This window comes from Aquila chrysaetos, chromosome 17, assembly GCF_900496995.4.
Source record: "Aquila chrysaetos chrysaetos chromosome 17, bAquChr1.4, whole genome shotgun sequence".
NCBI classification, from domain to species: Eukaryota; Metazoa; Chordata; class Aves; order Accipitriformes; family Accipitridae; genus Aquila; species Aquila chrysaetos.
Window position 1 is genome coordinate 16920906 of NC_044020.1, and position 27365 is coordinate 16948270.

Here is a 27365-nt window from a genome sequence, read left to right on the forward strand (position 1 = left end):
CTGGCTTGTCTGGAAGGTTGTAAAAGAACAAAAAGCATTAGTTTAGACCATGCATGTGATGGACACCATGCTGGGGCAGGCGTGGGAGTACCTTAAACCTTCTGTAGAACTTCAGTGCTGTATTCTTTTTAAGGATCTAGTGTTAGCTAGCGGTGGATGCTGGGCTAGATAGAGCTCTGGTCTGACCTAGCATGCCTTTTTTTTTTTTTTTTTTTTTCTTCCCCTTTTTTTGACCTTTTTTCCTTTCTTTCTTTTTTTGCCCCCCCCCCCCCCCCCCCCCCCCTCTTTCCTGGAAAATAAAAATAATGAATGGCTGTTTAATGTAGCTTAAAAATGACTGTGTTAATCACATGAGAGTTAACTTTCTGACAAGTCAGTGAAGGGGAGAATTTTCCATCCCTCTGTTTTGTTGCCAGTGTCCAGAAGAAGTTATACTGTTCAGTAATAGTAGCTACTTCCTGACTGTACGTTTATTATACTTAAAGTGATGAACCACAGTAAATAGTAAGTTTGTGTAAGATTTTCTTTTCAACCTGTCTTAATATATCTGAAACAAAACCCCAAAGAGCTACAATTTTTATTTGTTCTGTTAAAATGCAACAAATATGAACTTTTTTTTTGTCTTGCAGCATAAGCAGCACTATTATGGATGTAGACAGCACAATTTCCAGTGGGCGTTCAACTCCAGTTATGATGAATGGACAAGGAGTTCCTGCCTCCTCTGCAAAAAGCATTGCTTATAACTGTTGTTGGGACCACTGCCATGCTTGCTTCAGCTCCAGCCCGGATTTGGCAGATCACATTCGCTCCATACATGTGGATGGTCAACGAGGAGGGGTTGGTGTTACTTTTTGTTTTCTCCATCTTTCTTAGTTGCCAATATTTTTACTCTTTAATGACAGTAGCAAAATTTATGGTTTAAAGTATCAGTTCCGTAGCTAGTGACAACCGAGGTTGGGCCTTCAGCATTCTGGTATTAGGAATTCAGCTATTGTCTTTTGCATAGTTCACTTGATTTGGTATTCTGTGTTTTTGATTAAATGTCTAACTTTAAGAATGTAGTAAGTTCTTTTAAGTAAATGATTTCAGGCTATCAGGTTTTTGATGGATGTGCTAACTTCTCAACATCCTGAAGCTGTTAGTGTATCTTTAAGTGCTTATATTAGGAATTAATTTTCTTAAAACTATTAGTGTATGTGTTACTGCATTGAACTCAGGTGAAGTCATATCTTGATTATTTTTACAAATGGAGTCTCAGTAGAGGTAAAATATATACAGAATGTATAATAGGGAAGATGTAAGACTCATTGACTTGAGAGTACAAAGCCTTACTGAAACAGCTCTGTCTGTAGTACTGATGGCAAGTATACCTTCAACATAATTGCATCTACTCTTTTTTTTAAATTGAGGTGCATATGTAATCATGTATATTTCAGTCTAATCCCTGGTCAAATGGTGCAATTTCCTTTGGTCTCACAATTTCAGTGTTTCAAAACATCTTCCAGTAGAGTAATTTCAACTCTGTACTTACTACCTGGCCCTCCCCAACCTCCCAAATTACCTTTGATTCCTGGAATATGTCGTGTAAACTACCTTTACATTAACACAAGCAATCTGCCTGCTTTCGGCACTGTATGTTGCAGCTCTTCAATTTCTTGGAGAGCTAATATCAAATCTTAACCTAGAATAGTCATTATCTTTTGTCTTTTTGTCCTGTGACTTCTCCAGAAGTAAAGTGTTAGGCCATTACTCTCTGAGTGAATAAGAGACTTAAATAAAATGCTAATTTGCATTACTTTAATTTATTATGTAATTGTGTCACTGAGACAGCTGTGACTCTGGTTGTATTTAGCTAATTTTTTTTGGTGTGATTGAACTTTCAGCTTCATATTTGGTGACTTTTTTCAGTCTAAGCTCTAAGCAGAATCATCCGTCCAGTGAGCTGGCTTTTTAGCCACCCATGAGATGATTTCTGTAGTTCTGTTCATAGGTTTATAAAAGTGTTAATATGAATCCTGGATGAAACAATGAAATGGATGAGGTAAATTGGTATCCTGTGGGTTTTCACATAACTGCATCTCTGGGGATCGTTGTTATCCCATCCATGAACCCTTTTAATTTCTTAAAAAGGGACTGGAAGATTTTTCAGGGTGTTTGTTTTTTTTTTTTTTTAATTGTATTACTGTTCACTTACATTCCATGTGATGTGATTTGTGGATATTTTTATTTAGAAAATGTTAGACTCTATTTGTCTTTCTGAAAGAGGAGGTTGTTGGAAGCACCAAGTGTCTAATAACTGTTGCATTCAGTTCACACTTTCTATCCCCCTACTGGAGTTGGTTTATTTTTTGAAAAGTTCTTCAACTTGATGCTATGGAAGGGTACTGGAAGGGGACTGATCATGGCTGTTTTGTTTCAAGGATTTGTCTGCCACCTGCCGGTGAGGTGTTTAAGTGGTGTTAGAAATTATATTGCGGTTTTGATTGGATTTCAGGTATTGCTTAACTACAATGACTATAAATTTGAAGAAAAGTGGGGGTAGTAACTGCTTATTGCAAACTTGAAAGCAACGTGATAAGCGTCCTTCTATGGTAAAATGTATATTTTCAACCTAATACTGATATAATGGCTCCAAACCAGATAGATCCACGAAGAGCACAGGAAACTTTTTGACAAAGCAGTTTTACTTCCCAAAAAATTTTTTTCAGAAATATTTCGGATTCAGCCTTCTGACAAGGGTTCCCAAGAAGCATTGCCTGGACTTCTGATGGGTTGTTGTAAAACCAAGTGCTTGTATTTTGGAGGGATTGCATTTCCGCAATCTGTAGCTTCATAGTAATACTCCTTTGCTGAGTGCCCCACAGTCTGCAGTTGCTGATGGAAATATTGGGACAGTTACAGAGCTGTTGCAGAGCCAGGAATCTCAGAAATTCCAATTCTGTGGCTGCCAGGGGATTTCAAAACTGAGGAGTGGCAGACACCAAAGGTTTAGGGGCTTGAGCCTTGTGTGTCAGTAGGTCTGGATCAGTCATACAAACATGCAGGATTTTCCAGCTTTGTATTAGTAAGCTGGGTTATCTATATATTATACAAGAAGTACATAGCACTCGTGTGGCTGCTCTTTTGTTTAGAAAATACAATCTTTTGAAGATTGAGTTTTTTAGTCTCTAAAAGAGAACAAGAAGCTCAAATCCAATTAGTTTCCTGCAGTTCTGAAAACTTGTATTATGAACAATGCTGTTCCTGGGGACTGTATTTTGCTGCTACAAATTAGGGCTATACCTCCCTTCACACACAGACCTGTTGAGGAAATTCTAATGAAAGGCAAGTTCATTGAGCTTTTTCATTCTCTTGGTTATAGACAGACACAAGGACAGGAGAGAGAAAAGCAGCATGAGTAAGTTCTACTCCCCTTATTGCACTATAGTGCATGTGACTGATCTGTACACTGGAATCACAAAACACCCATAGTTTTTGAATCCTATGAGAACTTGTAACTTTCTTCATCAGGAACTGAGTATAAGGCCCTAACTAGAGGTATCTGGTATTACATAACATAAAACTCTGGTATCTAAACAACTGTATTGTAATTAAGAGTTTTTACTTTTTCACTCTCAAAGAATAAAATTATTAATTGCTTATGAGAGTAAATTATTTAATTTCTATATCTGCTACCCAGAAAATGTAAATTTGTCATTTAAAAATCTTCTGTCTCAATATCTGGCAGATACAGATATTGGGTACAAACACAAACTCTTTACAGTGGATGCTGTAGCTCTCAATTGTGTTTATCTGCAGGAGCATCTTTTTTATTTTTTTGATATTTTATTCCAGTGACCTGCTTTTTGGAATACTTGTGGTTGCAATTATTTTTTCCTTGGTGAGATACGAGAACTGTGTTGCAAAATAAATGGTTATTGTTCAAAATTCTTTGAAGTACTTTGTATTGTGAAAACAGGCTTCTTTGCTAATCAGATTTTTTTTTTTTTTTTTTTTTTTTTTTTTTTTTTTTTACTGTTTTCTTTGACTTGTGTAAACTTACCCCATTTTTACTCTATTAGGTGTTTGTTTGCTTGTGGAAAGGTTGCAAAGTATATAATACACCTTCAACAAGTCAAAGTTGGTTGCAGAGGCATATGCTGACACACAGTGGGGACAAACCTTTCAAGGTAAGGTTTATTGTAACATATATAATCCCTTATTTTAAAAACGATCCTATGTATTTTTCCTGATACAATATATTAATTGAAAAATGCCATCACAGGAGGATTTCTTAAAAAGCATCCAATGAGGTGAGCCTTCATCTTTGCAATAATAGTCCCTAAAGGTCCTGTTCTGTTATGAAAACAGGTGAAGATACCGTTATTGCTTCTCTATCCCTGTTTCTTTTAATCTATAAATGGTAGGGGAGTGTAAAACTAAATAGCGCTGAAGATCAATTTTTTTGTGCATTTTCCAGTTGAGCTGCTTACTCTGTAACAGTGAGATATTTTGCCCCATGCTTTACACATCCACATTAAACTTTGGATCATGCCTGATGGTGCACATTCTGTGCTTGAATAAGAGCTGATTTTGTTAAGAAAATTCAGTTGAAACACAGTCAGTGACTATTTATGGTTAACCTCTCTGAGAATAATAAGGAAGTCAGGAATGCAGGACCATTGAGCTGACTGTATTTCCTGCATAGTATTTTCTAACTTTCTCTTTCTTTCTCCCCCTAATCTGTACCTGCAATTCTAGGTATAGTAGTGTTTATCATTCCCATATCCACCAATCCGTTATTAATGAGTTGCTTCATCCTCTTATGGATACAGTTGGGGCAGTTCATAGCTGTCAGTCCTGGATCACTTGATGGTAAGTCCCACCCACACTACTTCAGACTGAAGTTCTCCTTCCATGTAGGATATGACAATGAATTAGGGTTTGGTTTTTTTTTTTTTTTTTTGGTTGCTTTTTGTTTTGTTTTGTTTTTTAAGTTTAGGTAGCATTTTATGCCTTCTTCTCCCCCACCCCCTAACCCCACCAAGTTTTAGTCACTGTTTCTCCACTTCCCTTTCCTCTCTTTCTTCTCAGGTTAATATCTTCTGTTTTGTGGGTGGATTTTTGTTTGGTTGGGGTTTTTTTGTTTTTTTCTTAAGGCAGCTTTATTACTAAAAAATACTTTTCTGTTACAGTGATGTCTTCCAGAAGTTACTTCTTCTGTGTAGCTTATAACAGTAGTTATGACAGAAAACAAAACTAAACTCAAAACCTAGAGAGTAAAAATAGTGCATTGCACGTGAAAAAGTTTATTAATAAAGGTTAGACTTATTTCCATACTGAACCATGTAGTTTAATTTGAAAGTCTCTGACTGAGAGAGTGAACAGGAAACTTGCTCTTGAGGTTATCATACCCTTTGTTCAAAGGAATAAAGTTAGCATGCTCTTGGAAGCATAGCATAAGGATCATAGATCCCTGAAAGTTCACAGATGTGATTGTTCCAGCAACTGATCTAATCTTAAGTGCTAATCCCTGAATAAAATAAAAACGCCAGTCGTCAGAGGAAACTCGTACCTTAGGTCTTCTCATTTTGGAATTGAATATTTTACATACCTTAAAGTATAATGGCAAGCTTTTGTGTTGAAGGAAAGTCTTTCAGTAGGGTAATCTGTATACTTATTTGGTCTAGATCAAAGAAACTCAGTCTTAGAGACACTGGGTTTAAAAGAGGTGGGCATAGCTCAGAAATACCAGTAGTACTTTTGAGTCTGTCAGAGTTACCTGGCAAAGTCAGTAAAAGTTGGTATCCCAGTTTTTTAGCTAGGCTGGTTACAGCTAGAGGCCTAAAATTTAAAACAATTAGTTCTGATAATAATCATCTTGTGTTAAACGTGTTACTTCACTAGCTGATTTTCTGTACTTTCTGGTCATACTAAGGGAAAGAACAAAACACAGGCTAGGATTGCAGTAGCTAATCATCATGGCTCAGTGTGTGTCACTTCAGCATTTTTTCCTACTGTTGTCTTTAGTCCCTCTGTTTGTTTTTTATCTCTTTATTTCTCAATCTGTTCCTGGGGGCTTTCAATGGAGGATAATTGTGGTCTGAGTAGAATTTTGTAACATCTTTTATTCCCCTGCCATTTATGCTGAATATAGGCTTCAGGGCTCACATGAGGTAGCCAAGTATGTAAGTGTCTGTGATAGCAACCTATTAATTAACTAGCCCCCTTTCTTCACTTGCTTCTTTTCTTTTACAAGCTTTTGAAATCTACGGTCCGATACAAAAACACTTAAAGTGTTGGATATTAGTCTTGGATCGGTCCAAGAACAGCCATTACTAGTTGTTTAACGGCAGTCATTCAAAAACAGAGCAAATGTTTCCGTTAGGTGCATTTAGCTGTTCTCATAAATCTTAATTGCTCACCTTTTAGGAAAAGCCAAATTTTTTGAAGTCAGAGTTGGATTAAGGAACTCTTGTTCTTGATGATTACTGCAGACAAGATATCTCCCAAAACCTAAATTACAAATGAAATTTCTATTGCCTTGTGAGAATATACTTGAGTTCTAGCATAGGAGGAAGGAATCTGTCATTTTAGAGAACTTGCTGAAAATACCTTTTCATTCAGTGTTTATTTAAAAAATAAGTAAATGAATGTCAGGATTTTTGAGGAAAGCCATAAAAGACAGTGATGGAAATAGTATAGGTGTATGCTGTTGTCTGAAGAACGGCTGTTCAGGATGTTTCTAAGAAAAGCAAAGAAAGTTAGCTAGGAAAGTGACAATTAAAAGCATGGAAAATTTACTTTTATGAAGGTAAAAGAACACTATAATCGTATAATGACCAGAGAAGAGTAATAAATATATGGCAGGTTACTATATTCTCATATTTCTAGTTAAAATAAGAGACAAAAGTATTTTCTTAAATTGAAAGGCAGTTGGGGACTGTCTCAGGCATAAAGGTCTCCTTTGCACTATAACTACTCTGTTGAAGGATATGTCCCTGTCCTGTCACCCTTTTGCTTGCAAGTGGACTCATTTTATGTAGTTGCTCATTTTGGGTTTAATTATTTATTTTTGTGATACACATGGTGTTGTCCTTTGATTAAAAGCTTATCCAGCTGTAAATGAGCTGCTGTGCTTTCATGTTAAAAGGTCTTTGTGGGTTTACCTGCCCTTTCCTTGCATTCATATAAACTATGTGACTGTGTAATTAATTTGTCACAGAAATGAACTCAATTCTAAATTACAACGGCAAAAAGTTTCATATTTATCTAAGTTTCTCCTGGTTTTTCTGTTTGTGTGGTTTAGTGTGTCCCCCTCAGCATTAATATTGCATGCAATACCTGTGTCAGAAAAGGTAAATTTCCTTATGAATACCTGTTTTTGAGACCTTTGTTATGCTATCTCCATTTTTATATGGGGCAATTTCCTGGTAGCGTATGTCCAGTTCATAAGGAGGAGACATTTTATATCTGAGTCATCTGCTGAACTAAGGGGGAAAAAAAAAGATACCTTAGATCTTTGGGCAGAATTCAGGACCTCATTTCCCCTTTAGTCATCATATTGCTTTTCTGTGTATTCCCTTCCTTTTTTTCTAAGTTTTTAATACTGATGGCCTTGGGTTTCTTGTGGAACACATGGATGGATTTTTTTTTTTTTGCTTGTTTTTTTGAGGCCACCATCACTAAGTTTTGTTACTGATAAAGTGTCTCTTCCTAGGGCAACCACCAATCCCTTTACCAAAGAAAAAGTGTCCATCAAATGAGACATAGTTACCATTGCAGCTAGTTCTCAGTCTGTAGTCAAATACGATTTCTGCAAAGCAGCATGCTTTTCCAATCCTACTTTTGATAAGCACCATTTCCTAGATTTGTTTTTCTTGTCAAGAGGAACAAACAAACTGGTCTTGCAGAACATTCTGCTGGTTGAGAACTTACCGGCCTTCTTTGGCCCACTGTTAGGTAGTTTTGAAGTTATTCTGCTCCTCTTAATACCTGAAGTTTATTGCTCTTGTGCTGCTGGAAGTTTTCTCTTTGCTTATTGCAGTCTGATTCTAGTCATCCTTTAATTTTTTTTTTTTTTTTGTCTTTGTAGAGATTCATTTAATATAGGTATTCTCAGAGCATGTTAATTGTTTCTCTGAAAACATTTAGTATGTTCATGTTTGTGTATGATTTTGCATTCAGAGTTGAGAGAGAAAAACATAAACATCATTCTTTTTTAGTTCTGCTGTTGTGTAAGTTTTGCAGCTTTTTAGAAACTGGTGGAATATTGTGGAGTATCATCAACATGTAGTGGTGGTCCTGTCAAGGGTTCAGCAACTTAAAAACTTTCAGGCTTTCAGAGCATGTAGGCAGGTGAATCTAGAGGAATAATCCACTGAGTTAGAAAACGGATGCTGGTAACGGTCTTTGGCAAGCTGAGAAAAAGTGATTGAAGAAATTCTATATTACTTGTCTTAAACTTGGCTGTTAAAAATAATAAGTATTTGAATAGTTAATGTGCTGTGACAACCTGCATTTTCCAGCATGGTTTCTGGTACTGGGGAAAAAAACACCCCCAAAACCCAATCAAAAAACCCCAACAATAATAAAAAAACCCCACCCCCCCCAAAAAGAAGTACTACTTGCCATGCCTTGTTGCTGTACAAGGCATTGGAAGTTACTTGAAGACATATGAAATGAACTCTTAAAATGTAGTCTAGGTGACCACTACAAGATGTTAGGCACAATGAAAGGACAAATAGTAGAGTGAGCACAAAACAGTGGGAGATTTTATGCGAAATAATTGCATATAGCAATCTTCCGTAAATATAAGACTGCATGTGGGTATGCTACCAACTGCTTTCACATACTGATTCCAGTGGGTATGCTCTTAATGTTAAGATCAGTAATGCAAGGTTTGCTCATGAGGAGTAAATGCTTTCAGTAACATTGAATGACAGTACACAAGTTCATTGGAGTCTTTCATCCTTTGTTTAGAAGGGGGGAAGAAACTAATAATGAAATTTGGTGCTCATTCTTCCACCTGTAACTTCCAGAATTCATTAAGGGGTGACTGTATTTGGTATGACTCTCAGTAGAGTAACACCTGTTGAAACATAGAAAACACAGACAAGCAGCTTCAGTCCTCATTTGGAATTCATGTCTGTTACTCTCTTGGCAGAGTATCTTCTATCCATTAGAGCACTGCAGATGCAGATAGAAAATGTAAAGGCATTCTGCCTGAACACTTAGATGTTGAGACAATAAGAAGGTTTATCCAGATGTCCAATTAGATTTATTGGAAAAATTGCATATTGAATATTCTAAAAAGGAGATTTGGTTATTTTGAATTTAGGAAAAAAACCTGTATTGCTAGATATTTTTATATCCTGTTTGTTAAAGTCACTGGTCATTACTGCCCATTAATAATGGTGGGTATGGGTACACTGGAGAAATTAAACTTCTTACGTGTTGACTTATTTTCTCTTGAAGTAACATATCCACCAATCCGGACCCAATCTATCATATTTAAAATCGAATGCAAAATTTTGAGATTTAGGTTTTGGGGGAAAAATGAAGAGATTGGTTTAAAGTTGTGCATAATAGTTGAGTTTGATTTATTAGAAGCCCTCTAGATCTGTATTATTATCTGGTGGGAAGCTGATTTGGTGTGACTTACCGTCCAGAGATCCTGAAGTGACAGCCTGAACTGCTCCTTTATCTTTGGAGAGAAGAGACTTTACCCATTAGTAACGGATTGCTGGATATATTATTTTAGAGAAAAAAAAGAAAAAACCAGGTAAGATTTTTCTCCTCTTCTACTATTTCCTGTCTACTACAAAGGCACTCTGTGTCATCTTTGCTATATCAGCTGTTGGTTATTTGATGACATGATCAGGTAGTCTCAAACTACACAATATCTGAATGTAACGATTTCTGCAAATAATTCATACTGTGGCTGCAGACTATAAATAGGCATTCTGGAAAAATAATCATTTATAGTTGCAAGTTGCATATATTGAAGATTTAAGGATGCTGGTTTGGGGCTTTTGAAAGTAAAACTTTGGTAGAGCAAGAAAAGTGGTAGCTTCTGTAGATAATCCATATAGAGTATCTGTGTTTTCTTTGTACATGACTAGACAAAAGTTATGACACTGAGTCAAACTGCAGTTTGTCATAAAACAATGTTTCCTATCTGACAAGAAATACAATTAAGCCTTATGAACTTGTGTTTTAAAAAGTTTTAGAAATGTGCCTGACACAAAGTTTATGTGTTGTTTTCAGAAGGTATTGCCTTTTGATATTATATTGTAATAAACTTGGAATGTGGTAATGCATGCACTGTACTGAGACTTTAGGTTATTTTTGACCTCTAGCAGGCATTGGCAAGACTGAAATTTTAATTTCTCAGTGTGATTGAATTTCAAGATATGGGGGGTTTTGCGTGTTTTTTTCTGTCAGTGTTTGGCAGATCTAAGTTTAGGTTTAGTTGCTTAGTTTAGTTTGATGAAACTGCTTTTATGGGCAAGATAGCTATTTCAAGGACTTAAAAACTGGAGAATAAAAAATTGTTTGAACTAATGCACACATGTATTTTACCTGTATCTGTTGATGGTGAGTTTGATCATCTTTAATACGACTTAAGTGGGTCAGGTTGGGTGGGGCTTTGAGCAATCTAATCTGGTAGGAGGTATCCCTGCCCATGGTAGGGGGGGTTGGAACAGGATGATTTTTACAGGTCCCTTCCAACCCAAACCATTCTATGATTCTGTAAGTATATAAATGTCAATCTTCATTATTAATTTGAAGTAATAAATATTGCATTGAGGTTACTGTAGTGTAAATGAGATTTGGATCTTGAGTGTTTTGAATTTCATAGGTGTGCTGGGATTTCTTAGCATGGTGAGTCACTACAGTGTAAGTATACAATATTGCTGTTGTTGGAACATAGGAAATTATAGGGCAAGGTAAAAAAGCATAGGTAGATTTTTGCTAAAAATCTTCACAAATCTTAAGATACTTATTGGTGGGGGAGACAGGGAGGAACAAATACGGTGTGAAGGATCCTAAAGCTTTTTGCCAGGGAATTATATGTTTGTAGCTAGCTCAGTACTTAGAAAACTTTCCTTAACTTCCCTTAAAAAAAAAAGAAGGGGGTGGGGGGAGAATAAAAATGTGGAAAATGTCCTCCTATTTTTTGTCTTTTACTGTCTTGAAATATACGCATATATTTTTAGTCCTATAGCAAGTATTTAGTCCTTGGGGATAACACAGGTTTTTCTCTTCATGGACACTATATTGTTTTATGAAGATCATGGAAAATCATTTGCTAGGTCTGAGGCAAAAATAGACTTTTCAATTCTGCAGCCACAGTTGGAAAACAGCACAGGTTTTAGGGACAAAACAGCACAGCTGGGTTTTAGGGACAAAACATGCTGAGTGGTGTTCTACTGCTGTTTTCTTGTCTTTCAATCAAATTTGCAGCCTTGGGGCAGATTACTGTGAGAGCTTGCAAATTCATCTTTAGTCTTCAGAGAAACCTTAGCACTGCGTACATAGTTGCAGTGTTACTTATTCCCAAACTCCTGTTGGAGCTGCCTCATCAGTTTGCTTTGACGGGAATTGCTACAGAAGAGAGGTTGTTGTGGTTTAACCCCAGCCAGCAACTAAGCACCAGGCAGCTGCTCACTTGCTTCCCCCTGCACCCAGTGGGATGGGGGAGAGAATTGGGGAAGGAAAAAAAAAAGTAAAACTCGTGGTTCGAGGTAAGAACAGTTTAATAGAACAGAAAGGAAGAAAATGATAATAAAAATAATAATAAAATGACAATAATAAGAATTGGAATATACAAAACAAGTGATGCACAATGCAATTGCTTACCACTTGCTGACCAATGCCCAGTTGGTTCCTGGGCAGTGATTCCCCCCAGGCCAACTCCTCCCAGTTTATATACTCGGCATGACGTCACATGGTATGGAATACCCCTTTTGTCAGTTTGGGTCAGGTGCCCTGGCTGTGTCTTGTGCCAACTTCTTGTGCCCCTCCAGCCTTCTTGCTGGCTGGGCATGAGAAGCTGAAAAATCCTTGACTTAGTGTAAACACTATTTAACAACAACTGAAAACATCAGTGTGTTATCAACGTTCTTCTCATACTAAACCCGAAACATAGCACTATATCAGCTACTAGAAGGAAAAATAACTCTATCCCAGCTGAAACCAGGATGGGTACAGATGGAAGAGCTGAGGAAGAGGGGAAGGAGAGGGAGGAGCAGAACAGGTGTGGAAAAAGAAGTTTCCAATGGTTTAGAGTGGTGATGCAGTTTGTGCTACTGGCTGGGTCAACTCATTTGCCCTACTACTATTCTCTGGATAAGAAGAAAAATCAATCATGTGGATACACAATTCATTGCAGCCAATGATGGAATGCGTATCTTAAAATCACTTTTCTATTACCCTTGTAAGGTCAGAGCACAAAAGAAAAAGTTTGTGCCTCCCTCCCCAGCTGTATAATTTAAATACTCATTTTGCAAATGAAATAATTGTAAATATAAACCAAATACTTATAAAAATACCAATAATCATTGTAGCCAGTACTAGCTTAGTTGCATGTATCTTGCGATTTCTGTGTTTCTGCTTAATTATTGTTGGACATTTTCTTATTTTTTTATTTGAGAAGGAGAGGCCATTTTCTTTACTTCAGAAGTATTTAAGAAAGTTCTTATTTAATAGTAGCATCCCAAAATAAATGTATAAATAATTAATACAACTTTCAAGTTACTGAAGTTAAAAGTTTTAGACAGAACTGTAAGATAACTGTTTATTGGCTTTGTATAGCATTTACAAAAAGCATTAAGCTGTTTCAGATTTAATGTGGGTAAGGATGTATGGTTTCTTTACTTCTGCCTTGTCACAGGAAAGGAGGACGTTGGAGAACATTACTGTTATCAAATGCAGAAGATTGGAGAACTGTTGAAATACAGAATAACAGTGCAGTATTTTGAAAGACAAGGGGATGTTGGTCTGTGAAGGGGAAAGTTATTCAGAAGCATTTATTTTCTGTGGGAAGAGTTTGTCAGTGCATTGTTTGAGATTGGTTTTATGCTATACAATATTATAGAATATTATATAGCATAGAAAAAAATTACTATACCATGGAATAATTATTGAGAGTTCTAAAGTTCAGATAGAAATTTATTTCAGGTTATGCTTCTGGTTTTGTTTTTAAGAATTGCATGGTCATTAAGAATTTCTTTTCCTTTTAGTGTGTTGGAGGTTGAGCAAGAAAAGTCAAACTGAAAGATCTATCAAACTCCTGTGAATGAGTGCTGTATAACATGCTGATACAGTTGTTCTGTTCTTTTCTCATTAGTGTGTAGTTGGTGGGTGCAATGCCAGCTTTGCATCTCAGGGAGGACTTGCCCGTCATGTGCCAACACACTTCAGCCAGCAGAACTCTTCAAAAGTTGCCAGTCAGCCAAAGGCCAAAGAGGAATCTCCATCTAAAGCTGGAATGAATAAAAGAAGAAAGTTAAAGAACAAGAGACGACGATCATTACGTAAGTATTTCCAGAAGTAGAAGTTCTTGAAAGTTTTGTCTTAGGAAGTTCCTCTTCAATGTGGTTGTTTCTCTGCAGATGTGGGTCTGATAGAGTTGGTGATCTTTACTATTATATTGTTGGCATCCCTTGTGGTGGGAGGAAAACAATTCCAGATTCTGTGTTCCTTTTTAGGGTAAAGCATCTATGTGTTCAGTAGAAAAGATCAGTTTTCTGTGAGCAACAGTTTGAATTTACAATGCAAAAGATGCTTTTCATTTTAGAGTCACTTTTGGTTTACTAACTATGTTACTGTTGGAAAATGTTGTGTTTAGTGAGGGTGAGATCTGAAGTTCAGCACTGCAGACAGAGATTGCAGATTCATATAAATTGGAGATAAATGCATATTGTATAAGCTCTCTTTTGAGCACATTTCATTAGCTTAATGACAGTTTTATGAGCATAACCAAGATCTAATTTGGGGCAGAGTTGACTTGCTTCATCTTTTAAATCTTGCTCTGCACAGTTGATATTTGTTAATTTTATGTGAACCAATGTGCTGAGAAGTGTGATTTATCATTTAAAGTGAGAATTGTTTCCTCTAGCAAGTAATAATCACTTACCTAGTACATTTTCCAGTCTGGTTTGATCCAATTGTTTGATTTCTGAGTTGTCCTAGCATCAGACTAATAACCATGTCAAATTTATTTAGAGAAATAGTTAGGAAAGACTAGGCTTGTTAAAAACATTACCTTTGTTTTATAATCGCTTTGGATGCAACTCTCCAGTACTGAACTGATTATTTACTAATTTCAAACTGTTACAGTGACAGTTAGAGACATGTAAAAACCGATTTAGATATTTTTTTTTTCCTGCTGCTATGTCAATGGCTGAAGAAAAAACTTCTATTAATTTTTACCTGTGGTATAAAGTCAACCTTACAGTATTGGAGAGAAGTGCCAGACACCTTTTTTATGAACCACTGGACCTGTTATATCTCATACTGTCCACAGAAATGGAGCTCTGTTCATAAGCAGACAATTATTTCAGTCCTGTCTCCTGGCTGGTGGTAGGATTTTAGTGATGGTGTGCTGTAAAACTTGTGTTACTTTGCTGGGTCAGTAATTACAATCTTATTTTTCCAGAACTCTTGTGTGGCAGAACACTTCGCTGTATTGATCTTTCTCTTCCTGTGAAGAAGTAGTTACCAATTATTCAAATAGTACTGCAACAATGGATGCACATACTAGTGGTCTTAAGTGATTATACCACTTGATTGTGACTATTCTTATCTTAATACCTCACCTGTGTTTTAAGCAACTGAAATTTGTGAAGCAGTGGTCATGTTTCTGCCTTGAATGCAAAGAAGCCTGTCCTGGACAGTTACAGTATCACCTAAAATTTTGAGAAGTTTATTTCCTCTGTCTGTCTTCCACACTGTGTGACAACTATGCAGTTCAGTGCTAGAAGAGTCACTGTTAACTTTGGCTATGGTTTTTTTTTCTTTCACTTTTTTTTAAATGCTTTTATCTTTTTAGTTCATCTTGGATTCAATGAGAGACTTACTTGGAATAGTTGCAGGTTCCTAAAAGATTATCTTGATTTGTTGACTGTGTTACTCAAACAAAATATAGATGTCCAAGACTGGCCACTTCAAAATTTTCACTTTCAGAGATTTCTGAGTTGCATCTTAGCTTACTTCTCCATATTGATTTTGTTAGGTGGCTGATTTAATTCACCTTAATTCAGTCCCGTCCTCCCCCCAGTATATGTAGAAATAGTTTTTCAGGTTGGCATTTTATTAGTAATTGATGAACATTATTAACTTAAAAGTTTCAAATCAGAGCTTCGTAGTTAAAACTTCAAATTATCTGCTAAGGTGTTCTAGTCATAATAAGAATTTACTTCAGAATTCTTGAATGTATCTATGGCAAAAAAAAAAAAAAGTAGGTAGTAAATATTATGGGAATGTTAAAGACCAGACTGTAGTACTTGAATGCTCTGCTGTCCTGATCAAGTGTTGCGCAGGAAGAAAAATGACAGCTGCTTGAGCAATTTTTTTATCTTCTTGCCTCTTGAGATGAATGCAATGCTGGCTGTAGAGTTTTGCCTTAAGGCAAAAATCATCTCTAACTGAGTTGGGAACTGACTACTGTAATGTATTTCTCCAGAGGGTATGTGACCCAGAAATATATCCAAAGTTGATGGCATTTTCTGAAAATGCTAAGTATAGGTAGCTTTTCTTTAAAACTTTGTGTGGATTATTGTTGATTAGGTGCTAATTGGGCTACCACAAAGGGCTAATACAATTTTGCTTGTCTTTCTGTTTGTTAGCTTAGTTTTAGTTAAAGAATGAAGAGTGCAAGTTTGTGTGTTTTGCCTTTTCAAGAAGAATGGAGGAGGGGAAGGACCTTTATCTAAGAAGAGAAAGTAACAAAATAACAGCATTAAGTATTTTCAGTCTAGAGTATATAAAGCTAGGAACATAGATTCATACTTAGATATTTTAAAAGTGTCCAAAAGGAGAGGTGTTGAACATATGTACCAGGTTCTCTGCAAGTTGTGTTACAGGAAGTTATGACAAATGGATGTAAAGCAAGATGCTATTTGATAGTGTACAATCTGTTTAAATTGTTCACAAATAATCATTTGATGAAAAATTATAGTTTTGCATCACAAAACAATTTTTCTCCTGGAAAAAATGTTATCAACGTGTTCTTTCTACCTCCTCTTGGTTTGATTAGACCCAGGCTTTTTTTTGCAAGGCGTAAGTGGCTTACTAAATATTTATTGGCAATTGATTGCTAATACATGCTGCTATTGCAGCATACTTGTGTATAAATTCTTAATAGTTTAAATACAGCAAATCAATAAGTTTGCTTCATCTGTTTTATATCTGAAGGTTAACACTCTTCTGAGGCATTAATGCATAAATAAAAAAAGGAGACTTTACTGTGACTTTTTATGTGATGACAACATGATCTTCTAACTTAGACTATAAAGAGAATTCTTACTGTTACTTCATTCTTCTTTTTCCTTTTTTTTGTAACATCTTGCCATTCTTAAACTGTTTTGCATTTCTCTTTTCCTGTCTGTAAATAGTATGTGGGTTTTTTTAAGTTTGGAAATTAGTACTCTTGTGATGAAAGCATGTTTTACTATAGATACCCTTATAGCTGGTTACATTAATGGTGCTATAGAGACCATCTGATTTGCCATATAAATGTTGATGTTCCAGAATAATTCAGGATTCCAGTCAGTAGCTTGCTTTTTCTTCTGGATAGCCTTATACACATTCACTGCCCCATGTAGTCTGTCATTTAGAGGTATAGAGCCAAACATATTGAAAGTGTGTGTCTCTAAAATAGATCATAGTATTGCTGTTCTGAAGCTACCTTCAAAGAATTTTTCAGAACCTAAGATTATATTTACAATATTGTCACTTGCTTTTCCAATAACAAAGATGATGCTATAGTTATTAACAAGCATGACAATTAATTTCACTGGAGAAATGTAAGCAAGATAAGGAAACTTAACTGTTCGTGGAATTTGACAGTAAGACTATGTTAGTTATCTAAGACTTGGAATTTAATTTAGTAGGCTACTGGGATGAAGATTCTAATTTATTTGACTTAATTGATGTGTACTTGGAACTTGTATTAAGCAGGAAGGGAGATATCTTAATCTGAAAATAATTTTGAGGGAATAGGTTTAAGATACATAGAAGATACAGCATTAACACTCAGTAAGGAATAAATAAAACTATTCATATGCCTTTGACAATTTATGCCCTTTCTTCTGCATCTGTTGAATATTATTCAATGGTAAATCCTGAAGAAATTTGCTATGTGAAACCAAAAGCAAAAATTAGGGGTTGTCTTTTCCTTTCTACCCTCCCTTCCTTCTTCCCTCATATTTATTTGTAAAATATTTATATGCTTGCATCACTGACCACCTGCAGCATGAGCTGTGGTTCTATGTTACCACTTACAGTGAGAAAACGTTTCAGTGAGATGATTGCCTAATTGGCAGTATCCAGCTGAGATAGAGTAAGGACAGGACATAATGTACAGATGAATGCTTAACAACAGTTAGTCCTAGGAGTGTAGCAAGTACTACCTTCAAGTGGAATTTGTAGTTTGTTTTGAAATAATGGATAGATAATCTTGGTGAAAAGGAATATAGATGTTGTTTTAAATGAAGACAGCAGAACTTTGAATCACTGTTTTTGCAGATTATGGGATGATATATACTTGATAATGTAATATCAACTCATGACTCATATTCTTAATTTTAATTTTAGTGTGTTATATAGAGAACTACTGCTCTCAAATAAGGCTTAAAAAATCTGAATACTTTCATTCATACTTTATTTGCTCATGTAATTTTACTACTGTACTATATGGTATATTTTTAAATATTTGTGTGAAGTATTTCTAACAGTATGCAAATATATGCCTAGTAGCAGTTATTTTTTAGTTAAAGTATTTTTACTGTAGAATTGATAGACCTTCTTTATACTCCTAATCAGAATTCAGTAAATTTTTACTGTTCAAGAAACACTTAACTATAAAAATCCTTTTCTGAAAGGAAAAGGGCTTTATTAGTGCCTGCTGGTTTTAGACTACTTGTAAAATATCAGATGGATGTTAATTGCACTTTACTCATTATAAATTGAAGTGTAGTGTGTGATGCAGTTGGTGTTTTTTGGCTAGAAAATAATCTGTTTACTAATAATCAAAGAATATGGAATGACAATTTGTACATAGAAATGTATCAAGCAGTGTGGAGTTTTTCATGTGACTTTTCAGCATTATTACTCGTAGAGATAAAAGATTTCTTGACGAGTTAGTGTTTTCTGTATGTTCACAGTAATTCTTTCTTAATACTTAGCTTTGTGTTCTACTGCAGTATGAAGCAGTTTTGGTTTTAGTGCCATTGTTGAACTCTTTGCAGCATCCCAGTACTCACTGGAAATAGCTGGATTTTTCAGTGATTATAAATTAGATCAGACCAGATTGTTTTTAGTAAAGTTAAGAAATAAGGTATAGATACAATTCTGCTTTTAAGATGTTGATTGTATGCACTATCATGTTTTGAAGTACTTTAATACTATTTTCCAAAAAGTCACAGCAGCAATATTGAAACTATTGACTGTGCTGAAAGGGTGACTTGGCCAGTTAGGTTTCCATAAACATCACAACCTAACTGGGCTGGTTTTGCATTAAATTAGAACTCACATTTATTAATGAGTTCTGCATTTAGTTTCTTTGTACTGGAACTTTTTTTTTTTAAAGAGATTATAGCAATGGATGTTCCCAGAGGTACTCACCAAAATTAATGAATTCTTAATTTTGAAGATTAAAAAAGAATAAAATTCACTTGAAACTTAAAAAAAATGAGCGACTGTAATTCAGTTTGTCAAAATAGCTGTTTCATCTACAAGGAGTCTGTTTTGACCAAGCTTAAATGAATTGTGCCCCTCTTGGAGTCATTTCTTCCTCAGTTAAATGGATGTTTACAACTCATTGACAAGGTAGTGCTATTGCCAGAATGATAAATGATTTACTAATGACACCTCTCTTATTTACATGCTTGACTGTGTTTGAATGCTTTCAATGTGTTTAACACTAAGGGTCTCTTTTCCTTTTTTTCTAGCAAGACCTCATGACTTCTTTGATGCGCAAACACTGGATGCTATAAGACATCGAGCCATCTGCTTTAACCTCTCGGCACATATAGAAAGTTTAGGAAAAGGCCACAGTGTTGTATTTCATAGTACCGTAAGTATATATATTATGCATTCTATTTGTTTACCTATGTGTCTAAAAAATCTAATACTTCAGAAGGATTTCTGTTTTCTTCTTACTGCAGTAGGCATTTAATCAGAAGTAAGTAACAGTGGGTATTTTACGTTGTTGATTTGTCCATTTCTATTAGTAAAAACTTTTTACAAGTAGTGTTAATAGTTGTTCTAGCTCACAAATTGAATAGCTTGCAACATTTCCTGTCTGATACACTTGGGGAAATATCTAACAACAAGTATGTGTTGCAGAAAAATTTGTCTATATCTTCTAAATAAGAATGCAATTCAGATGGCATTGCCATAGTCGTGAGTGTCAGTGCTAATTTATCACAAGGAATATTTTGAAGGTAATTGTATAATTGAATATTTAAAGATGCTGATCTGAAATTTGGGTTTATTCCTTTTTTTCAGTTTAAAAGATATAATCCTGAATAAATGTATCGTGTCCACCCCCGCCTTTTTTTTTTTTTTTTTTTTAATAAACTTACTACCAAAATGTCAGTGAATTGCTAGAAGGAGAAAAGTACCAGGTGGGAAACTGGCCTTTAGTCCTGTTTCCATATGCTATTTTGTTAATTTCACTTGTGTTTGGATAGGCTAGACTTTAGGATTAATTTTAAAAAGTTCATAATGGGGGAAAAAAAAAGCACTGAATTGGGGTACAGGGATCAGAAGTTCAAAAAGCTATGTATCCTCAGGTTTTCTTAACCAAATTGGGAGATACGGGCACATAAAAGGTAGAGACTCAGCTGAAGAAAAAAATTAAGAGGTGGGACAAAAGGGGTGGGGTGGGGGGGGGAGCATGCTTTGTAAATTGGCAGACTAGTGCAAGATGAACTGCAAATTGTCCAAAGAAGGAATGCTGACTGCTTTGTCTTCAGTTATGGCTTAAGGTTAACACATGATTCAAACTGTTGAACTGTCAGTCTTTCCATAAATAAAAGATGATTTTATGTGCATGAAACTTATTTCGTCCTGTTCTACAAGACTGATGATTGCTATAAATATCTGTGGCCTGTATTAGAAATTTTTCCCAAATGATTATTCCTGAACTTTATGTGCATTGAGCACCAGCTGCAAGTGGAGGTCTGCAGGTGGCTGAGCTGTTACTGTATTTAAATCTCATTCTAGTTTTGCTGGCCAACATGGATTTTGCAATGCTGTGAGAAAAGCAGATTCTCTTCCCATTCACAGCTTGCTTTAATCTGAAAGGTTATCCAGACAGACCACTTGGTTGTGGAAGCTCACCTCTGGCTATTGGAATAATTCATAGGAGATGGAATTAGAGGGAGGAATGTGCTCTAAAACTGCTTCGAATTAACTTGGAGGAAGTGGTGAAAATCCTCTTAGCTTATCCATGCATGCGTCACTTGAGATGGTAGGGGGTTGATTAGATCTGAAATTGCTTCGACTTCATTTGTGGGAGAGGTGGTACCAGTGGGAGAACTGTTCTAAGATTCCAGCCCTATGCTGCACTTTGCTACCCTATTTTAGTGTGCTGCTACAGTTGCGTGGGCTTGTGCTGGATATCAGCTATATTGATGAGATTCAGCCTAAAAACTGCTTTAAAAAGAAAAGGTAGAATAGAAGCAATCTTGCGGATGTACACTGTTATACTGAGCTAGTGGTCACCTCTGATGCAAACACATTTTATATAACTTAAAAGCATTAGGACATTGAATTTGAATAGTGACGGGCTAAATAGCATAATACAGTTTGTGTGGTCCACCTTCAGAAAAAATGTGTAATTATGAGGGGCATTAATTTGAAAGGTGAAAAAAATGAAGATAAAATTGTCTTGCTGTCTGAAAACTGACATAAATGATGTATGTTTATCTTTTTCATGCAGCATAAGAATAATGTCAGCACAATGCAGTATTTTACAGGATGGATATCCTAGTGAAAAATTATTAATGTGAATAATTTCTAAGCAATCACTGTAGGTACATTTAATCTTCTATGAAAATGCACTGCTTATACATATATATATTTTTTTTTTTTTTTTTAAACCCATCCTTTTCATTATAGATGTGGAAAGCTGTAGAATGCAATTATCAATAAAGCCTTTTTGAAGAAATGTTTTTTGCCATCCAGGGTTCATCTTTGACTTCATTATGATTTTTTTTTTCTGCTTAGCTTTTTTTATTGGAGTCAAATTCTTGGTACTTTGATTCTCTGAATTGTCAGATGGAGAAAGTCAAGCATTTCCATTTAACCTAAAGAGCAGATACTATACTGATGAAAAACCGCAGCTTATAGGTTACCCTGTCCTCCATGCCCCACCCCCCGCCCCAGTTTTTTTTAAATGGCTAATTAATTCTCTAAAACACTTGAATACTAAAGTGTTCTTCACTGTTTTTAGCTTTTTTAGATATTTCAGTTCAGCAATCACATGTATTGATACTAGTTTTATGTGTTTTGAAATCTTAAAACTTTCAAACACAATAAGTGAATAAAGTAAGATGCATACCAATTTATAGGGTGAATTTTTTTTCTTCTTCCAGAAGAGGTCAGCAGAACTCCATTTCTGATTTGAGACAACTCTGATGCACGTTTCCTTCACAGAGATAAATTCAAATTAAATTTCCCTTTTTTTTCTGGGAGAGCGCATGAAATTTAAAGAATATAGTAAGAGTTTTTTTCAAATAAAGCTGTACTGAGCATACGTCTAGTGGCTGAATTATATTTTTAAATGAAAAACTTAAATGGACTTAAGTTCTTTACAAAACATTTTTAAGCCTTCAAAGCATCATTATTGCAGACATGCTAGACTTCTTCCATTTCATTTGTAACTCTTGCAGACTTGACTATAAAGCTCTGATTACTAGTGTCAAAATAGCAAATAATTTTTTCAATTGCTTTTTGCCAAACTTTTGCAATTTCGTATTTGTCTGCATCAGAGCTGTGTTTCTGACTCTAGCCTGCCTAGCATATGGGAAAATTTTCATTGCACTAATTGTGATAAAATCAAATACTTTTTATATCTTTTATAAAACTTTTTTAAATTTTACAATTTCAAAATATATGTGGGAAAAAGCAATGACAGCTATAGATGCCAGATTTCTGTTGTCGCCTAACAGAAAGCTAGCATACTACTTTAATATTAAACAAAGATAGGCTTGTTCCATATATGGAGAGAGGATCTTCCATCCCAGTCAAAAACAAGTGAATTGGTCAGATTTTGAATATTGATAATTTAGTAGGGACAAGAGAAGCCAATGATATGGGGAAAATGTCTGCGAAATTCACATTGGATACAAGTATATCTCTCTGTGTGAAAGCATCCTAGCTATAACTTTCATAGTTTTCATGTATTATATATGATTAGCTCTTCTGTTATGAAAAAAATTTTTTTTTATTTTCTACTGCTGAAAGTTACTTTATCCTCCTGTTAAACTTCTCTGTCTGTGTGTGTGTGTGTGTGTGTGTAAGCTGGTTCAAGCCCTTAGTTTAGCACTGATTGCTTGAAGATGTTACTAGGGCTCTAGAATAAGAAAATGATACTTGCAGTGGTATAATTCAGGCAGTACTTGAATTGCCCTAAATTTTGTACCTTGAATCTCTTTTGCACATCAGTGTTTCATTTTTCTGAGTTTTTACCAATATCTCTCTTCTCAGTGTGTTGATGGTAAGACAGCAGACTCCTAAATTTTGTACTGAAAATGAGAAATTGTTAATGTCAGTTTGTACTTTTTTCTCCCCCCCCCGCCCCGGTTGGAGAATGCAGGTGGCGATATTTGGTGGTTCTCACAGAGATCTATGATGTTCTGGAATCACCATGAATTATACTGTAAAACCCTGTAGAAGCAGTGCTATTGATCATGTGATAGAGGGACAGCAACCCCAGCTTTAACTAGTACTTAGATGTAATATGCATCTGTGACTTGCGTGGGTCCCCCGCGGGGTCACCAGTCCTGCCAGCAAACCTGCTCCAGCGTGGGCTCCTCTCTCCATGGGGCCACAGGTCCTGCTGGCACCCTGCTCCAGCGCGGGCTTCCCACAGGGTCACAGCCTCCTTCGGGCACCCACCTGCTCCGGCGTGGACCTCCCTGGGCTGCAGGTGGAGATCTGCTCCACCGTGGACCACCCTGGGCTGCAGGGGGACAGCCTGCCTCACCATGGTCTTCCCCACGGGCCGCAGGGGAATCTCTGCTCCGGCGCCTGGAGCACCTCCTCCCCTCCTTCTGCACTGACCTGGGGGTCTGCAGGGTTGTTTCTCTTACATGTTCTCACTCCTCTCTCTGGCTGCAGTTTCTGTACCACAGCAACTTTTTTCCCTTCTTAAACCTGTTATCCCAGAGGCACTACCACTGTCACTGATGGGCTCGGCCTTGGCCAGCGGCAGGTCCGTCTTGGAGCCGGCTGGCATTGGCTCTGTCGGACACAGGGGAAGCTTCCAGCAGCTTCTCACAGAAGCCACCCCTGTAGGTGTCTCTCCCCGACCCCCTGCCCCGCCCCAGCCTTGCCACGCAAACCCAATATTCCAGTTCTCATCTACAAGCATATTGATACCTTCAGATATTTCAAATAGATCTGTATTAATAATCTGGCTGTTAAATCCATGGTCACTTTTCTCTGCATCATTTTTGTTTAGAGGATCACTGCATAGTCGTAAAAATAAAACTTTAAACAAATTTGTGAATTCCTTGAAATGTAATGACTAAGTTTAATTATACCATGATATTTAGTTGTGGGAAATTGGTTTGGTTGATGCAGATCATGGACTTCAGTATTTAAGTTCTGTATGCGTTTTACTTTAGCCTTTTTCGTAAAGATCACTTGCCACCCTTCTGTATTTCTGTGCTTTAAAGGTTCTCTAGTAAACTTTTGGAGTTTACAGTATCTGCAGTGACTGTGTATCGAATCTTTCAAAGATTTAGTAAGCTTTTTATGCTCAGAGATGCGGAAAGTGGGACAATTGGTGTTTGAAGCAAATAGGGAAAATCTGTATGAAGTATTGTGACGTAGTAAAGGAGAAGGTGAGGGTAAATCAGTAGAAGAGGAAGCAAATGGCTTTTCTCTGTCTTTCTGGATACTGTAAATTTTTGGGGTACCTTCCGAATGCTGGTGTTAAAGAATATATTTGTACCTGAATGAACAATATCTTTTTTATACTTTCTCTGTGTGTATTTCTAACTTTATCATGGCTAAAGGTGGGAGTATAGCTTCAGGGTCCTTCGCCTAAAAACTATTCTCTGTGAGAGTATCTTATGTGCTGGTCTACTGTGAGCTAGTATGAGAAACTGAGAAAGGAGTTCTCACTTCTTGTCCAGGACCTTACCAGTGGAGTACATATGTTCTGCTTACACTCTATCAATTGTTGACAGGTTTTTGACATGTCATTTGATTTGTCATTCGTATAACAACAGTAGCAATTATACTCTCTACAGTGTTAAGGGTCCCTGTTATGTATGCATTAAAGAATCTCTGTCAGCCTTTGCCTCATTCAGTTCTTCATTTAGGTATTGAAAAGGAATGAGTAAAGGTTAATTAGAAAGTTATACATATGACGTGTCCAGATGTCAAAGCATTTGTGAGAGAAAATTTTATCCTTATGCCATGCTATAATTAAACTATAAGCTGCATCAGTTTCTCGCACCTTCTATAGGTGTCTTGTGGAACTACATGAGCATATTTGTAGAAGAATGTATGTTCTTCAAAGCTTGTGGAGTAGCTGCTTAAAAATTTGAACTATTTTAAAAGAAAGAAGACTACTTACAGGATGCGTTTTGTTTTTGGTTTTTTTTTTCAGGGATCACTCAGTAGACAAATGTTAAAGGAAAATATTAAACCTTGCCAAGAATGGCTTCAGTAGTGATATGTACATTCTACCTATGTATAGAATTAATAGAACTTTCAAAGACTAAAACAGTTTGGCTTTTATGAATGTCCAGTTGAACATGAAGAACAACAGTTTTTGAGAAAAAAATCTGCATATTTGGTTTTAATTATGATTTATGTAATTATTATCAGGTAATAGCTAAAAGAAAAGAAGATTCTGGCAAAATAAAACTCTTGCTTCATTGGACCCCAGAGGACATGTGAGTATATTGCTAGTGATATGATACAGGATTTAAATGGGGAAGGATTTACAGTGGAGTAAACGAACTGTGTGTCACTAAATTATGTTATACCTTTGAGTATTTAAATTAAAGTTCATGTTGTAAAAAATGGTTTTTAGAAAGTAATCTAGAAGTTTAAAAAATAATAAGCAATGCTTCAATTGATTTTTACTTTAGCTTTCAAGTCTTTAGACTCTGATACCAGGTCAGGTAAATTTGAAGCTGTATTTTTGATGCATTTTGTCACTATGGGTGTTAATAACAAAGTCCTCTAATTATTGAATGAAGAGTTCACGTTGGTTTTGCCAGCCATATACATAAGGAAATTTGTCACTGAGACAACTTTGTTTTACCCACTGATTCATCATGATCCTGAAATACTTTAAGGTACTGAAAAACGTACAATCATCAGTGTAACAGTTGTACTACAAGAATCTTTGCCTAGCTGCCACAATTTAACAGTATAATAACCACAGTTGGCCCTTTAAGGTGTCCATCTCATATTGCTGCTTCTTTGAATTCTCCCACGGAAGCTTGGAATACTCTTCCAGCATGTTTGGCTGCTTTTTTCTCCCCCCGCCCCAGCCCCCCTCAAAGTTCTGCCTCATTCCAAATGGGTAGCCTTGTGTCTAATACAGGATGAAGGTACTTCCCTTGGGTAGGCTTGGGACATGTGAAGTAGTAAATGTACTTTAGAAATAATTTATCTACTTCTTTGAAATAGCTGAGATCTTGTATCTTTCTTCTGACACAGAAAAGAATTTTTATGTAAATACTTTGATCTTAATTATATGGAAAAGTAGAATGAATGTTTTGTTTCCACTATGCTGTAGGAGAGCAGTAGGCAGAGTAGTTTTAGGAGAGGCAGTAGGCGTATGCTCCATGTCTTCCACAAGTTTTAAGGTGATTAACTACTTTCCTTTTAAAGGTAAGAATAATTATAATAGAAGTTATTTCTTGGATCCATAGTCCTGCATACCGATTCCTGGATCCATGGTCCTCCATACAGATGAAGTTACTGGGATGTTTAGTTCACGTTAAGATGGAAGTTACTGAGATGTTTAGCTCACACTGAGGTGAATAGCTGCATAATTAGGTAGGACATGCAGGTTTAGAGGCTCTTTCTTAAAAGGAACTTCAGTTTTACCAGGAAGATATCTCTAAATTGGTAGAATTGTTTAGGTAAGGATATCTAAGCTTCAGATGAAATAGTCATAGTTCATGCAATTAAATTTTAGAACAGGGGGTTCTTTTAGATTCAGTGCTGCTTTTGAGTGAGTGGGGTGGTGATCCTAAGCCTTAGCATAACAGGAATTTACCTTTGCTTTGGTGGTTTAAATTAACTCAGTTTTGTAGTGTCCCGAATTAGCCATGTGCAGTAGTGTGGACTTGGCAGTGTGAATCTATTATAACTTTTATTTGCAGAGGACTAGGGTTGCTGATGAGTTATCTGCAGCAACATTTGGCATTTTGTTGCAATTTTAAAGTGTCTTTGGCTTTTGCTGCTCGTTGCAGCACTTGTAGACTACAAGTTTCAATTCAGTTTGGGAGAGAATAACTAAAATAATATTCTAGTAAAAAGTGTAGTTTCTTGCTTCCTTTTAGGACAGCTGGTAATACTGCATGTAACAGCTTTCTGAAATTATTCTTATTAAAATATTACAGATAAAGACAGTTAATTGCATTTTAAGATAAAAAGCATTTAAAAAAAGCATATAACACTCTGGGAACATGAAAAGTAAATAAAAAATCACAGTACTTTTTTCCTAATACAGTGTTGAATGAGTTTTTTGCTCATGCAGATGAATACAATATTAGAATCTCTGCATTGGAAAAGACAAGTTATTCACTAATGTTAAGACATCCCTGATAGAATGTAGATTTGGTTGTCAGGTCAAAGGAATAATGTGTTTTATATTTATATTTCTTGCCTCTTGATTGGGTTAGGTAGAGGGTATATTTCCTGTACTGAATGATGTAGTTTTGAATTATTGAGTG

At 36.0% G+C, this 27365-nt stretch overlaps 1 protein-coding gene across 4 annotated transcripts in view; it reads left to right on the top strand.

Annotated features, from left to right (window-relative positions):
• The window catches only part of AEBP2 (AE binding protein 2), a 52247-nt gene that overhangs the window by 18990 nt on the left and 5892 nt on the right, over positions 1-27365 (top strand). For 3 of the 4 annotated variants that reach the window (XM_030041137.2, XM_030041135.2, XM_030041136.2), the window contains exons 2-6: positions 630-837; positions 4062-4169; positions 13334-13520; positions 19158-19282; positions 25279-25346. In XM_030041137.2, the coding sequence (XP_029896997.1) occupies positions 630-837; positions 4062-4169; positions 13334-13520; positions 19158-19282; positions 25279-25346 (696 nt within the window). The remainder of the gene's footprint in view (positions 1-629; positions 838-4061; positions 4170-13333; positions 13521-19157; positions 19283-25278; positions 25347-27365) is intronic. The other variant, XM_041129601.1, reaches the window with a different exon arrangement.